Source organism: Sylvia atricapilla, chromosome 1 (genome assembly GCF_009819655.1).
Source record: "Sylvia atricapilla isolate bSylAtr1 chromosome 1, bSylAtr1.pri, whole genome shotgun sequence".
Lineage (NCBI taxonomy): Eukaryota > Metazoa > Chordata > Aves > Passeriformes > Sylviidae > Sylvia > Sylvia atricapilla.
In genome coordinates, this window is record NC_089140.1 from 101273830 (window position 1) to 101288271 (window position 14442).

A 14442-nucleotide genomic window follows, 5' to 3' on the forward strand; every position below is an offset into this window, starting at 1 on the left:
AATTGGCAGTAAGCAGAGGGATGGAAAGCAGGGCAGCCTCAGAACTGCTGGATCTTTTCCAAAAGAGTGGACAGCAGAGCATGAAGTGCTAATGGCTTCTTTAGATGAGTAAGAGAACATCAGACAATGCAATCTTCTTATTTGTTTGGAGGATCCAAAGGGGCTGAAGTATCAGGTCTGGGATCATTCTATATAGATCTTCCTTCAAAGTTGCTGTTAAAATGTAAGAATTTAATGTATAAAAGGGAGGAACAACCTCTCAGAACTTAAATACCTTGTATATTGCTAAACTTGTTCTCCAGTTAACCAATTCTTTATTTGAATTACTTTATCCCTCTTTCTCTTAGTCCTACCTCCCACAAATGGCCCAGTCTGTAAGTTAATATTCATGGGCTGTTCTGCCCCAAAATAACTATTTTCACCATTAATATTTACTAAAATTGGTAAAGCACCAGTCCAGCCATAGCAGCAGTCTCCTTATTCTTCTTGGGTTATGAGGTTTGTTTATTTTAGCTTTAGGGACAGATTTCACTGGACTGTGGTTTGGTTGAGTACCCAAGGAAAAGAGTGGAGTGTTAATCTAGGACTTAATTGGTCCCTAGTTTGGGATTTATCAACAGCTAATGATCTTAAGTTGGTACCTCTCCTGTAGTTCCTCCGCCATTTTTTACTTAGTTAGCCACTGTCTAAAAGTTTATCGTGGACTTGCTAAAAGTTTTATTGTAGGTTAGTCTCTCATGAATTTCTCTTTCATGTACTGCAGCACAAGTGGAGGTGTTGTCTGCTGCACTCAGAGCATCCAGTTTAGATCCTCAAGAAGAGACAATGGCCAGTGTTGGCAAGGGAACAGATTCACAGACTGAGCTAACCATCAATGACCAACAAAGTTTTAAACCTATACTGGGTGATATTGTGCCTTTAATTGGTGACACTGTTGAGGTAAGAAGAGAGTTTTCATTTTATTCTTTTTCCCCATTAGGATTTCCAGGTCTCCAGTAACAGATCTGGAATTTGCATTGATGTGAGGATTGCAGCCAGATGCTTTCCACTTTGGGCTGGTGTGGCATTCCCTTTTGTTGGATGGTACTGAAGTGCTAGCTACTAAAATAAAATGAGTTGTGTTGCGTGCCTTTGTTTTTGCCAGTTCTGTGCTTGTCCATGTAAATTCTTGAAACTGTTTCTGTTAAAAATTTTTGTTGTGACTATTGCATTCAGAGATGTTTTAATGCTACCACATTTTATTAATGTGAACTTGCCTTGCTTAAAACAGAGCCCCTCCTGATAAATGAGTGTGTCTTCTCCAGTGCCCCTCCCGGAATCTTGAGAATGAGATACTTTGTTCCTTTTGCTCCCTGTTGAATTGATTTATTGTGGTTTACTGGTCTGCATCAGAGAAGTTCAGGAGCTGCAATTGCGATGTTGTGTGGACTGCTGAAAGAGAAAGTTATTCTAGCAGTCAGTAACATCTTGAAGTTTTTTGCACTTATTTCTTCAGCCCCGCTCCCCACTCCCTGCCTGGCTGTAGTTCTGGCATTTGATACTCTTATCTGTTGTCTGCTGTGTCAGGCCAAACCCACTACATTCACTGCATATAATGCCACAAGATCAGGTACTATTAAATGCTGTTGCAGTTGCAGAAAGCAGTGGTTCCAAAATAGGCTCCATAAAACCAGAGCAAGTGATTTGTTGAATCATACTACTGAAATCGTGTTTTCCAGATGAAATTTTGACAAACATCTTTGAAATGTCTAGAAGTTCGTATCAGTTTAGTGCAAACATTTTCATCTTTCCTTAATTAGAGCAGTGTTTCTTGATGACATTTAATTAACTTTTTCTCTAAGCTGTTGGACTACCATCTAGACCTAAAACATATGAGGAGTTCAGGAATGTGACATTTACTTGGATACTGCTGATTATACACAATCCTAATTTAACTCTAAAAATGTGGTTTGTTTCAAAAACACCAGCCTGCTCCCAATTCCATTATGTCAGGCTCAATATGTTTTTTATTATAGGATCTCTTCTTTCTAATGCTAACCTAAAGTGACAGTGTACATTTATCCTCCATTCTTAAGAATATTGGGGGTAGATGAGGGTGGTGGTTGTTCAGAGGGACCTGTCCTGCATTTTATGTTTTTGTATACAGAGTATAGTGCTGACAGCAAATTTAAGAACCAGTCGCATAGCTGGTCTATGTTGATTTTGCATGTTTCAGTTTTATGATTTAAAAGGATGCTCTTAATCTGTCAGTTCCTTGTTTGTTACTGGCACTGAATCAAGTCCTCATTTTACAAGTGAGCGGATATTATAGAGGTGACCTAGAATTCTGGGAATCAAGCTGTGATCCGTTGAGCAAGTGGAATGTTGCCCCTAGCAGTGAAGAGACCTCCGATTTTCACAGGTGGTTGTTCAGGTTTTTTAGTTTAGTGGGGGTTTTGTTGTGGTGGTGATTTTTTTTCTTCTTGTCTTTTCTTAAGTCTCAGCATAGCAGTGTGTCAGTAGGGTACTGGATTTGAGAGAAATCAACCTCTCCAGCATTTTATATTTGAATGCAGCCTGCACAATTCTGCATATATACCACTAAGCAAAACCACAGTTTGCTTGTCCTTTGGCAGCTGTATTGGCTCATGAAGGAGTTAGTGTTGCATGTTAAAGAGAGATTCTCTATTCAGAAGAAAATAAATGGGATAATAGAGTGGAGCAGTAAGATTTTTGGGACATGATGAGACTCGTTTGTTGAGGGTAGCTGTTTATTTTTTCTCAGGAGGCACTGTTTATTTTCTTTAGGTTGTATGTTCTCTCTAAGGTTTGATAAGGGGATGGGTATTGGAGTCTGTTTTTATTTGGAGGTAGAGGGAGAAAGGAAACTGGGCTAAAACCTTCTCACTCCTGTCTGGCATAAGTACCTCTCTCTAAGAATAGGATGGATGCCAGGAGGAGGTGGACCCTGACACTGGCCTCTTCTTTGTTTGGGCCAGGTGCCCTGTCAGGAAGCACCAGCACCAGCTGTCCTGGTGTGCAACCCGTGACACAGAGCAGGGATCTGTGGAGCACAACTCCAGAGCTCTTGTTACACAGCCAAGGGAAGCTTAACCTTAGAGATCTGTAAGGCTGTGACAGTGATTTTGCATTTAGTACACAAGAAGCTTTCAGGATAAACTCTGCTGATTTTTGCATGTCCTGTCTCTCTGCAATGCTCAGTTTGGTGTGTGCATGGAAGAAGTACAGATGGAACTTCATTTTCAGGGGTAGAGATACTGTGTAACCTAAATACTGACTAATGGCTGTCTGTCTTCTCTGCTGAAGCTCTTCCTCTCTGGAATGCATATTTGACTTTAAAAGTGACTGGATAAAAACATTTCCGTCTGTGATACCCTCCATTATATTCAGCTTTTTGACTTGGTTCTATCCATAAAATATGATTTTTTAAGCTTAAGCTTTTGGAACTGAGGTAGCAGGGAATGCGAGATGTAGTCCTTTCATATTTATTGGAACAGAATGGATGAGGCTAACCTCTGGTTCCGTGCAAACTGGCAACTTATGGAAAGCACTATGGCTAGAGTGTACTGGCTGCCTCATAATGCCTTGATTTGCAAGACATCAAAGCTGGTGACTGGCAATGCTGAAAATAATCTATTTTTCAACAAAAGGCTAAAAAAGAGTGAAGGAGGAATTTACTGTCAAACTAAAAACCCTGTAGAGATAGTTTTCAGAGCCTCTGGAGATTTTATAGTTGGAGCTGTGTGCTGCTGGACACATTTAGTTATGGAGTTGCTGCAAATCTGTTCTTTCCTTGGCTCTTTAGCACCTTCTTGCTGCTGCTTCCTAAGCCTGACAGGTGACAGGGACTGCTGTGCCAGAGATATGCAACTGCCTCACAGCTCTGCCTGTTCTTTATCACCTGTAATTATACCTCAGCAGCTAAAATTACAGCCCAGTGCTTAGATGAAAGCAGCTCATGGAGAAGGAAAAAGCAACTGTCTGAAGTCAAACCAAGACAGATTGTATCCTGAAGGCTTTTTTTTTTTTTTTTTTTAAGAAGTTTATAGTCTGCTGGAAAATTCTCATCAAAATTATCTGAACAGCTGGTGGAAGTAGGCATGTTCTTGTTTGTGTTGTCCCCAGGAGCTCACCCTGCAGCATCTGTGAATAGATAGATACCTTGGCTCAAATATAGCAAAAATGCCTTTGTCCTGTTCACCACACAGCAGCCTGATCTACTTTTCAGATATTCATTGCATACTGCTTGAAATTCATGGTTTGTTATGCAGTGCCCATTGTATTTGGGGAGCTGCACTTGGTCAGTGCTGCATCCCCCTCAGCAGCACAGTTTATTGCAGCCCATCACACCTCTGCCACTGTTCTCAGAGTCCTTATCCTCAAGTCCCTGATGTGTGGCCAGGGTGCTGAAATGATTGCTGAGAATGATTTCAGTAAGACTGCTGAGAGAGATGATGACTCTTGTCAGCAGCTATGCCCAAGTAGGACTCAGTTTTATAAGGTGAAGCTTATCCCTAAAGGATTATAGAATAATCACCTCCAGGAAGGGTACAACAGCATGAGTCTCATCAGGTTCTACTCTTTAGTGTGAGGGGGGCTTTGTTTTGACCTTTTTCTAGCACAAATCCAAAGCAACAAATCCAGCAAAATCAGCTACAGGTGTTTTCTCAGTTTCCATTCTGGGAGAAGCAATGGGACCCATATGTTAGTTACAATTTCCTTAATGCAGTCTTAAAGGTACTCCTCTCCTGTGATTTTCATTCCATAAGAACCAAAATGGAGCAGAGTAAGAGGGACTTCTGTCTGAAATTGAAAACAGATTTGTCTTGCAGACCTTTTGATTTTGGGCAGCAAAATTGTATTTGATAGTAAAACAGTTATTCCTTTAATCTAAGAAATAGACTCTGAGGCGAGGACAGCACTTCTTGATGTTGGTATTACTTTTGTGTTTAATCTTAGAGTGTGTTTTGTGTGACCTTTTATTTTCATTTTTTCACAGCGTATGGATTCTACACTTCACTATATTCATAATGATTCAGATTTGAGTACCAACAGTAGTTTCAGCCCTGAAGAAGAAAGAAAATCCAAAGTACAGGTAAATTACAGTGACTTCTGGTTTTCTTATATGTAGCAGATAAGTGAATTTTTTTTTATGGATATGGGGATTTCCTTTATCCCCTTTTTCATTTGGTCATTTCTGACATGATATAGTTTCTATTAATGAAACTCTTAATTAAGTAGTTTTAAAATAGTCCTTGTTTCCAAGTTAATGGCTTCATTTAGCAGTTGCTTCTGTTACATTTATGCATGAGAGATGACAGTATTTTTTGACATGAGATAACAGTTATCAAAGATCTTCAGGCTCTGTTTAATTTAGTTTAGTTTTCTATGGAAAGCATGCTGTAATGGGAATTAGGTTATTGAGGAAACATGATGGTTTTTTTATTGCATGTTTTGAGAGGAACCACTCCCACCTCTTGACAACTTTTTGCAGAACAGTTTTGAAAGTGTTTCATTAAGCTGGAACTGCCTCTGGTATTTTTTCCAAAAAAATCAAATGTTTATTGTTCCGTAGTCTGGTATTATGGTGCCACTGTGCATCCGTGGCATCCCTTGAGTGGGAACCTTGGTCCCTCACTTGTTCTTGTCAGCGGAACTATGCAGCAGCTGTGTTAGGAAAATGTTCTTGCGCACCCTTGAATGGAGTCAGTCCCTGACACAGCTGAAGCAAAGGCAGTAGTGAAGTCAGCACAAAGAAGTTTTCACAGAACTTTGGTTCAGATGCTTTAATTCCTTAGTGGACAGAAGGATTTGTCTTCACCAGACATCTCTTTGTCTCTGGAGAAGCCTCTTCCTCCCTGTTGAATGTTCAGGGAGTTTGGAAGCAGTATTGAACACACTCTCCTTCCCTGCCTCCTGAAGGCATTTTAATGTCTTCTCTCCATCTTCTCAAGACGTTGAGAGAGTTCAGAAAGGTTTTTTTAGCAAGTCTCGTCATTTGCTGTTCTGCCTGTTCTGCCTGTCATTCTTTATGGATGACATAAAATGGCCAGTTTGCACAACATGTGAGCCTCAATCTTTGCAGAAAGGTAGAATGTAGTCTTTCTGTTTCCTGGGCTCCCTAATAAGACTGGTCCACTTGCTCCTCTCTTACGTTGGTCTGTGTATTTTCTAATAGCCCCCAGTCATGTTATTGTCTCTTTGGAACCTTTTGATGGAACTGAGCTGATACAGAACCGTTCTGCTCTTACTAAGATGCTGTAATTAAATAATATTCTATAGTTGTGGGGAAAAGAGTGCCCTGGAATTACAGTGAGCTGTATGAGGAGTAAGTGAGAAAAGTGTGGATGGTCTGCCTTCCTCTTGCTGCAGGATGTTGTACCTCAGGCCTTGCTGGATCAGTATTTATCCATGACTGATCCGTCCCGCGCACAGACAGTGGACACGGAGATCGCCAAGCACTGCGCCTACAGCCTGCCCGGCGTGGCGCTGACCCTGGGCAGGCAGAACTGGCACTGCTTGAAAGACACCTACGAGACCCTGGCATCTGACATGCAGGTGAGCTCGAGCAGTGAGCAGGCAGAAATGCTGTGATGTGACAGACTAATTGCAACCTCTGTAGTGGTTTCTCATGTTTACAGCTGGGCTGCTGTGCTTTTTATACAGAGCTTTCCATTGCTGCTGTTATCCTATGAGAAATGAAGGTGCAGTGGTTGTTTTTGATGAAGGAGGGGGTGTGTGGTGCTCAGGTGGTAAAGAAATGGGCTGGTTAGAGAGTGGGAGATAGATCTCCAGTAGGAAAATGAAGAGAGGTTTCCGATTTCCTGCATGCTTGGGATCTTATGGCAGTGACTGGGAGTTGTCTCCTAGGTTTGAGAATCTGGGCTGTGCTGCTGTGCGAGCAGACATGCCCCTGCAGGCATGTCTGGAGCTCAGTGAGTCAGCCTCACACCAGGCCTTGGTGCCACATCCAGTTAGTCATACAGGAATAACATCCCTATCACCATGCAGCAGCACTGCTGCTTTAAAAACAAATCCTGGAAATAGCAGCATTTTCCTTGTTGTCAGGTGGTGGCTTTCTGCATTTTGCTATTGGTTTACAGTTGTTTCTCAGACCTCCTTTGTTTCCTTTTTTGGAGATGCTCTTTTCTATTTTTTAAAATATTCTCAGACTGCTTCACCTCTCTTGAACTTGCTGGTTGCTCTGTCAGAGCAGCAGTTCTCAGTGATACATAGTGAGTAATTTTATACATGGCTATTGCTCATGTTTTCCAGGCTCCTTTACAGCCATTAAAAACAACCAGCTAATTAATTTAAAACATAAGTAAAACCAAATTACCCTGTGTTCAGAAGTGTCCAGAATTTATCACCAGTCTAATATAAATTAAGATTGGATCACCAAACCAGGGCAAAAGAACAATGCCCATGCTAATTGGAAAGTGCTGGCTAAAGAATAGATGCTATTTTTAAAGACTTACTTGAAATAATTACTTGAATTAAACTACGTCCCCTCAATTTAGGGTGTCTGAAAGCTCCACTGGTCCTTGGACTGCTGGGCACTAAGTGTGGAAGAATTTTAGCTTCCATACCTATTATGGAAGCTAAAATATCCCAGCTAAAATACTGTGGGATACGTATCTAACTCATTTAATTTTAAATACGGAACGAGAGAGTAGTAGCATGAAACTAATTTATGCTAAAGAATTTAAAGCAAAAAAGTAATGTATGCAGGACCACTGATGTCAGGACTGTTTTGCTTCCTGGCACCTGGAAAATTAAAATATTTTTAGAACTCTACATTTGAATAGTTCCTTGATAATCAGGTGAAAGAAATGATACTTTGTCATTTGTCTTCTCTTCCATTTTCCTTTTTTTCCTCATTTTAAATTTCCAGGGTAATTTTCAGTTATTACATGAGACACTGTAAAGATATTTTTAAGTAGTGGGATTTGCTGGGAGTCCAGCTTGGATATTGATCCTCCAGGTTCACCTGGAGCACTTTGGATCAATGACATTGATTTACTTATTTATGTTGCAGTGGAAGGTTCGGCGAACACTAGCATTTTCCATACATGAACTTGCTGTCATCCTTGGAGACCAACTTACAGCTGGAGATTTAGTTCCTGTCTTCAATGGCTTTTTGAAGGACCTAGATGAAGTGAGGATAGGTGTGCTTAAGCACTTGCATGACTTCCTGAAGGTATGTCTGTGTTCAGCTCTGGTCAAGTGCAGTGACAGATTTTGCTTCATTTCATTGCATGCACCTGCTCTTTAGCCTAACACCCATGTAACTCTGTGGGAATCTCTGCAGATATCTGTTGAATACTGGAATATATGTTGCTGGAGATCTGTGTTGCTGCTACTTTTTTTTCTCTGAAAAGCTTTGTTCATTCAGGATATGAATGTTTTTCAGTTGGTTGGTGTGGTGGTGGTTGTTCTGTGGTGGTGGTTTTGGTTGGTTTTTGGGGGGGTGTTTGGGGTTTTTTTTTGTTGGTTGGTTTGGTTTTTTAGAGGTCTCTAGTGTGCCTACACAACTTGTCAAATTTTTGTAGAAGTTTCTCTGTAACTGCCTCATTTCTGGAGCTGAGAGAGACAAATCCTAAAACTGTCTTTACTCTTTATGCCTCCTTTCTTACAGAAAGAGGAGGGACTTGTCGCATTTTCTTTTCAGTAGTGCCCCATGTGATTTTACGGCCTGAAGCATTACAGGGTTTAGCTCAGGAAAGCAACACTGTTGCTAAGGATTTAAGGTTTTTAAATAAAAAAGAATGTTTCATTAGTTGTATTTAAAAGCTCTTGTTCTGTCTGCTGATTGTAGCCTGTAGTTCTTTATGTAAGTTTGTGTTTACTGTTACAGCTTCTTCATGTTGACAAAAGACGAGAGTATCTTTATCAGCTTCAGGAATTCCTGGTGACTGATAACAGCAGGAACTGGCGTTTCCGTGCTGAGCTGGCTGAGTATGTGGTTTTCTGAATGATTATTTTTATTGCTGTGGATATTTAAAAATTTGAAAATCCTATAATAGCTACTTTGCAGTGATATTCTTACTTTCATTTTTCATTAGTAGATGGTCCTTCTCCTACTCCACATGTCTCCCTTGCTTAAAAATTCCCAGTAGTTGTATTGTCATCAATGTGAATAAGTGACAGTTTAATATTTGCAAGTGACCCACAGTCAAGCTGATGGCACTGAAAACTTTTGATTTTGCTTCCCAGTAACTTCATTATGGTCACATTGCCTATTTGATAAGTGTTGTCATATAAATGATGATACTCAGTTAAGCTGCCTTTTTTCTTGCTGTGATACCCTTGGTTCTTCCATCTTGTAGGCAGCTGATTCTGCTTCTAGACCTGTACAGTGCCAGGGACATCTATGACTACCTGCGTCCCATTGCTTTCAGACTCTGTGCAGACAAAGTGTCCTCTGTCCGCTGGATTTCCTACAAGCTGGTAAAGCAATCGAAATACATTTAGGAATGTCAGACTTCTGAGTGTTGGTGGTCAGGAGTCATTTGTGTACTTACTTGGGTTTTTTATCTTCTCATTTGTTCAAGGTTAGTGAAATGGTAAAAAAGCTGTACATGGCTTCAACACCAACCTTCGTGGTAGACCTCATGAATGAACTTGTTGAAACGTTCTGTAGATGCCACAAATGGTCTGGTCGGCAGACTTTTGTCTTTATTTGCCAGGTGAAATGTCTTTTCATTTATCTTCTGGGGGTTTTGAGGAGGTTGGTTTGTTTGTTTGTCTGGTTTTTGTTTCTGTTTGGGGGGTGGTGGTGTGCAGAATTAAGGGGACTGGAACTCTCCAGCTGTCTATTGACACTATATTGGTGAATATTTGAGAACTTTTTTCCCAAGAGAATAGTTTCATGGCTGTTTTTCTTCTCTGTTTCTTCATAGATGAACTTGACTTCATCTTTAGCTCAGCATATTAGCAACAGGTCATCAAATCTGATACTGAATATAGAGCACAAGTGTAGCAAAATAATCTCTGAGTTGGGAAGCTGCTTGCTTTGCTCAGCATGAAGGGAGATAATAAATCTTTAGAAATCAATCAGTAGGTGCTGCCTGTACCTCTTTAGCCAAGTTGTGCATCTTGGTCAAAACCATGCGTTCTCAGCAAAACAAACAGGAGTTGAAACTAGCTGGGATCCCAAGGAAATGATCAAATTTGGAGGCTGTAGTAGAGGTGCAGTCTGGGAGCCACCATGGCTGCTGCCCAGGTGGACAGTTCTTTGAAGCATTTGGAGAAATGTGAGCTTTGAGCTTTTTTACAGGAACATGTTCTGGTAGAGGAGGTGTTTATGGAGATGAACTGTTTTTGTCTTAATATAGTATCAGGTTTAAACAAAGACTAAATTAATTGTGAGAAGGATTGCAAAGGTCTTCTACTTTTCTTTTCTGTCCTTTCCTGTTTTAAAGTGGTACAGTGATTTGAAAAAAAAAAAAAAAAAAAGAAAAAATAGAGTTTCAAATTTCATACGAAATAAAGTGGGCTTTTAACTGAGCCTGAATTTCCTCAACTCTAGTTTGCTTGATTGTGTCTGGGTTTGTGCTAGGAAGTACTGTACAGTAGTTTAAAATTTTGTGGATACTACTACTGTATAGGTGCTACAAAGGTAATAAGATCTGTTAGCTCTGATTATGTGTTGAGATTCCATCCTCCCTGTGCAGAAATTTAATGAAATTGCCTCTGTGTTCCTGCCAGACTATCATTGAAGATGACTGCCTGCCCATGGACCAGTTTGCTGTGCATCTGTTGCCACACTTACTACACTTGGCATCTGACAAGGTTCCAAATGTTCGAGTTCTGCTTGCAAAAACATTGAAGCAAACCCTTTTAGAGAAAGGTTAGTGGCAGAAGGGGTTGCAATGGGCTGTGGCTGCGTGGGGTTTTTCTGTGTCTCAGTTTTCCTAAATTCATCTTGGACAGAAGAAGCAACGTCAGATGTGGGCTGCTGTTGCTTTTACCGTCTCTTTGGTGTGAGATATTACCTTGGCTGACATAAAGCCATGACCCCGTTGTGGTATCTGACCTACTGTTGTGTAGTGCTGAGGAAATGAGTTCTTGCTCATATGCCAGCCTGTTCTTTTGGTGTCATTTTCCATGAGTGAGCTACTTTGTAGAGGTGTCACCAGAAAACACAAGTGGGCAGCTAGCCACTGTGAAGTTGTTGAACAGTGCCCTTTATTTAGCTAAAAAAAAAAATCTGTTGATGTTCTGTGTAATAAGAGTAAGAAAAAAAATGATACAAATACAAACCACCATTTGTTTTCTCACTGGGGGAGAAGAGAAAGCTGTTATTTGGGATTTATATTTTATTGTAGCAGTGGGGAAGAAAGCTTCTCTGGATTCTCTTCAGGGAAATAAGATGTGCAACTCTCAAATTGCAGACTGTGCTTAGGAAAGCATCCCTGGTGCATCACAGATGCCAGAAGAGTCAGCAGTGCTCAGAGTCCAAAGCACTGTAAAGGAAAGCAGCATTAGAAGTATTAGGCTATTTCGTAAAACAGCAGAGTGTTCACACTTTGAACACTTCATCCATTTCTGGTCACTTCCACTCTCAAGACCATACACTGGCCTGAGGGCTGCTGAGCACTGGGCTGTTGGGAGCTGCCTTGTGCGTGCTCACGCTGAGGAAGCATATGGAGACAGTTGAGATGGATCAGTTGATGAGCAGTGATTTATCTTACGTTAACTGTGCCAAAGATGTCACTGTTCTTTCTGCTGTCATGTGGCGTTGGTATTTTTGCGTCCCCCACGTGGATGGTGCACCTCTGTCCTGCATTGCCACTACATAAGCTTGTGGCACAGGTGGTTGCCTGCCTCAAAGTGTTCTGTGTATGATTAGGGAGGGTGGATAGATTGGAAAAGGCAGATTTAAAAAATCAGTTCAGGAGTTTTTAAACCTCAGATCCCAACTAATCTTCTTGTGAGCCATTTGTAGTTAGTTTCTTTTATGCACCTTGTGTTCATCGAAATTGTCAAATGTTGGAACTGTCAAATTGTCAAATGTGCTCCCGTTTCCTGTTATCTTAGCTCTATCATTTGATAATTACTTGGCAAGGCGGGTAGGGAAATAGAGTGGCATGGCCTTGGGTTGATGGTTTCTTTCCTCTGTCACAAATACAAGCACTCTCATCTGGAGTTGCTTCCAGACTTTTTCTTCCTCTTTGGCCATGGAGGTTGTCACCCTTTTATCCTGAAGGGCTGTAGATATCCTGTGGTTGAACAGCATCATTAGAGCAATGGTGCTCTGAAACATGGAATGATTTTTTTTTTTTTTAAGATGAATTCATAGGTATATTTGGAAGTGTCTTGTGTGCTCAGATATTCCAGTGGGACTGTAAGTGTGCTTTGTCATCTGAAATTTTGTATCTCATGGGGTATGCTGAGGTTGCCATTGAAGTATCTGCTGTCCTTTCTTCCCACAAGTGTTGTGCATTTTCTCTTGCAGAGTATTTCCTGAATTCCGCCAACTCTCACCAAGAAGCTGTGGAACAAACAATTATGGCTCTTCAAATGGATGGTGACAGTGACGTCAAGTATTTTGCGAGCATCCACCCTGCCAGTACCAAAATTGCAGATGATGCCATGAGCACTGCTTCATCAACTTACTAAGTTCTGAATGTTGCTATAATTAAAAAAAAAAAAAAAATTAAACAAACTATCCTCAAATGCTTCTAAAATGGTTGATTTAGAGCAACCTCTTCGGAAGGAGGGATTTCTTGCCAGATTTAACATGTGGATGTTATCTAAATCTGATAACCAGGGATTTTAAGTCAAGGCAAAGTAAACATACCTGTGTCAGCTTGACTTTAGAAAAACACTGCTCAGAGGATTATTTTTGCCACCGAAGCCTTAAATCTTCTGTCTTCCTGAACAAATGAAACTTGAATTGGCAGATCATTTTCATTGTAGAAAGGATGTGATGATTTCCAGAGACCTGCATTGTTTCTCCTGAGGAGTTAACTTAGCAAGTATTTTCTGTAGCAGCTGATAGGGGCGGGTTGGCCAGAGAGGTGAGTTTGTACAGGGACTGAGACCTCCAGTATTAGCGCTAAAGTTTTTATCAGTCAAGGACTTGATTTGTGTGCAGCTGGGCACACCCTTGAATGGGAATAGCTTTGATGTTTGTAAATGGGAAAAAGTAGAAATTTGGATTTCTCTTAAGGGCTCAGTGCTAACACTAAACTAGAATCTGATTTTAATCCTTAAATGCAGCATATTGCTGTACCCATTAGCAGAAGACTTTGCTGAGTACCTGTGTTCTAATTATTTTCATGCTGGTCATGACCTAAAGGAAATTTATTAGCACATGTACTTTAAGTCAGGTATTTTTAACTTGATCGTGATCAGCTCTGAAGGTGCAACTTTTTTCTTCATATACTGTACATATCTGTGAGCCTCCTTGAGTGCTGCAGTCTTTAATCATGTTGTTTAAAAGCTGTTGTGATACAAGTTGTTCTCTACTTGTCCAAATAAAATTTATTAATAAGATTGAAAGAAATCTTGTGACCTTTTTAAGACATTAAAAAAACCGAAGTTTGAAATTTAAGTGGGCTTTTTCCTTCAGTTTTCTACACTTTGGTGGCTATTTCTAGGGGCAAGGGGTTTGCTTAATGATTGTGAAGAATTCTGTATTTTGAGGTGGAATATGCTACAGCACAGGTGTACTTTGACCATGTTGTTGAGGTTTTGCTGGATTCTTCCAAGTGTCCCTTTAGCTTGGGAACCTGTTGCCTCCAAGGTGAAATGGCATCTTGGCTGGAAGTAAGTCTTAACATCTACCAGAGTCAGATTTACAGAAAACTGTGAGTTCAAACTGCCCTTAACCTGCCTGCAGTCCATTAACTGCTTTCCTTTCCTCTCATTTAAAATTACTGATCCAGTATCTCCTTCTGTGTCTTCCAGGGATAACTTCTTTAAGTCACTTTTCTTCCACCCTGCAGAATCCAAAGCATGTGAAGCTTTTTTTTTCCCTGAGGAAGTAGAAATGGCTGTGACAGCTTATCTTTGATGTATTTTAGCAGAACATTTTCACTTATCAGGCAGGTACCTGATGCCCTGGCAGTTGAGCCTTAGGGGGATATCTTTTTTCACCTCCTGTTTTTTTGGAAAATAGATTATTCTGCACTTTCTTCTCTTGTAAACAGAAAGTTGCTATTTACTCCCCAAAGGCTGCTTTTGTACTCCTTAGCACAGCCATGAAGGTGGTTAAGATGCAGAGTCAATTCTGTTTGCATTGAAGTGTGGTGGGTTTGGGGATCTTTGGGGTAGGGTTGAGTTTTTAAATTGCAGGGTTTTTTTCTTTTAGGCTTGGAGATTTTTATGGGATTTATTTATTACTTTTTGTAGGTGTGTGTTTTTAACCTGCTTCTTTTGGTGTGGATTTTTATATCTATATTTATTTATTTCTCTGTTTTTTATTTTCCCCAT

General features: G+C 40.4%; 1 protein-coding gene across 7 annotated transcripts in view; it reads left to right on the forward strand.

Annotated features, from left to right (window-relative positions):
* Positions 1-13561, forward strand: part of PPP4R1 (protein phosphatase 4 regulatory subunit 1) — a 64578-nt gene extending 51017 nt beyond the window's left edge. For all 7 annotated transcript variants that reach the window (XM_066328943.1, XM_066328926.1, XM_066328952.1 and 4 more), the window contains 9 exons: positions 764-939; positions 5000-5095; positions 6373-6558; positions 8039-8200; positions 8858-8958; positions 9330-9450; positions 9555-9689; positions 10711-10852; positions 12461-13561. In XM_066328943.1, the coding sequence (XP_066185040.1) occupies positions 764-939; positions 5000-5095; positions 6373-6558; positions 8039-8200; positions 8858-8958; positions 9330-9450; positions 9555-9689; positions 10711-10852; positions 12461-12624 (1283 nt within the window). In that variant the 3' untranslated portion in view covers positions 12625-13561. The remainder of the gene's footprint in view (positions 1-763; positions 940-4999; positions 5096-6372; positions 6559-8038; positions 8201-8857; positions 8959-9329; positions 9451-9554; positions 9690-10710; positions 10853-12460) is intronic.
* Positions 13562-14442: the final 881 nt, after the last annotated feature.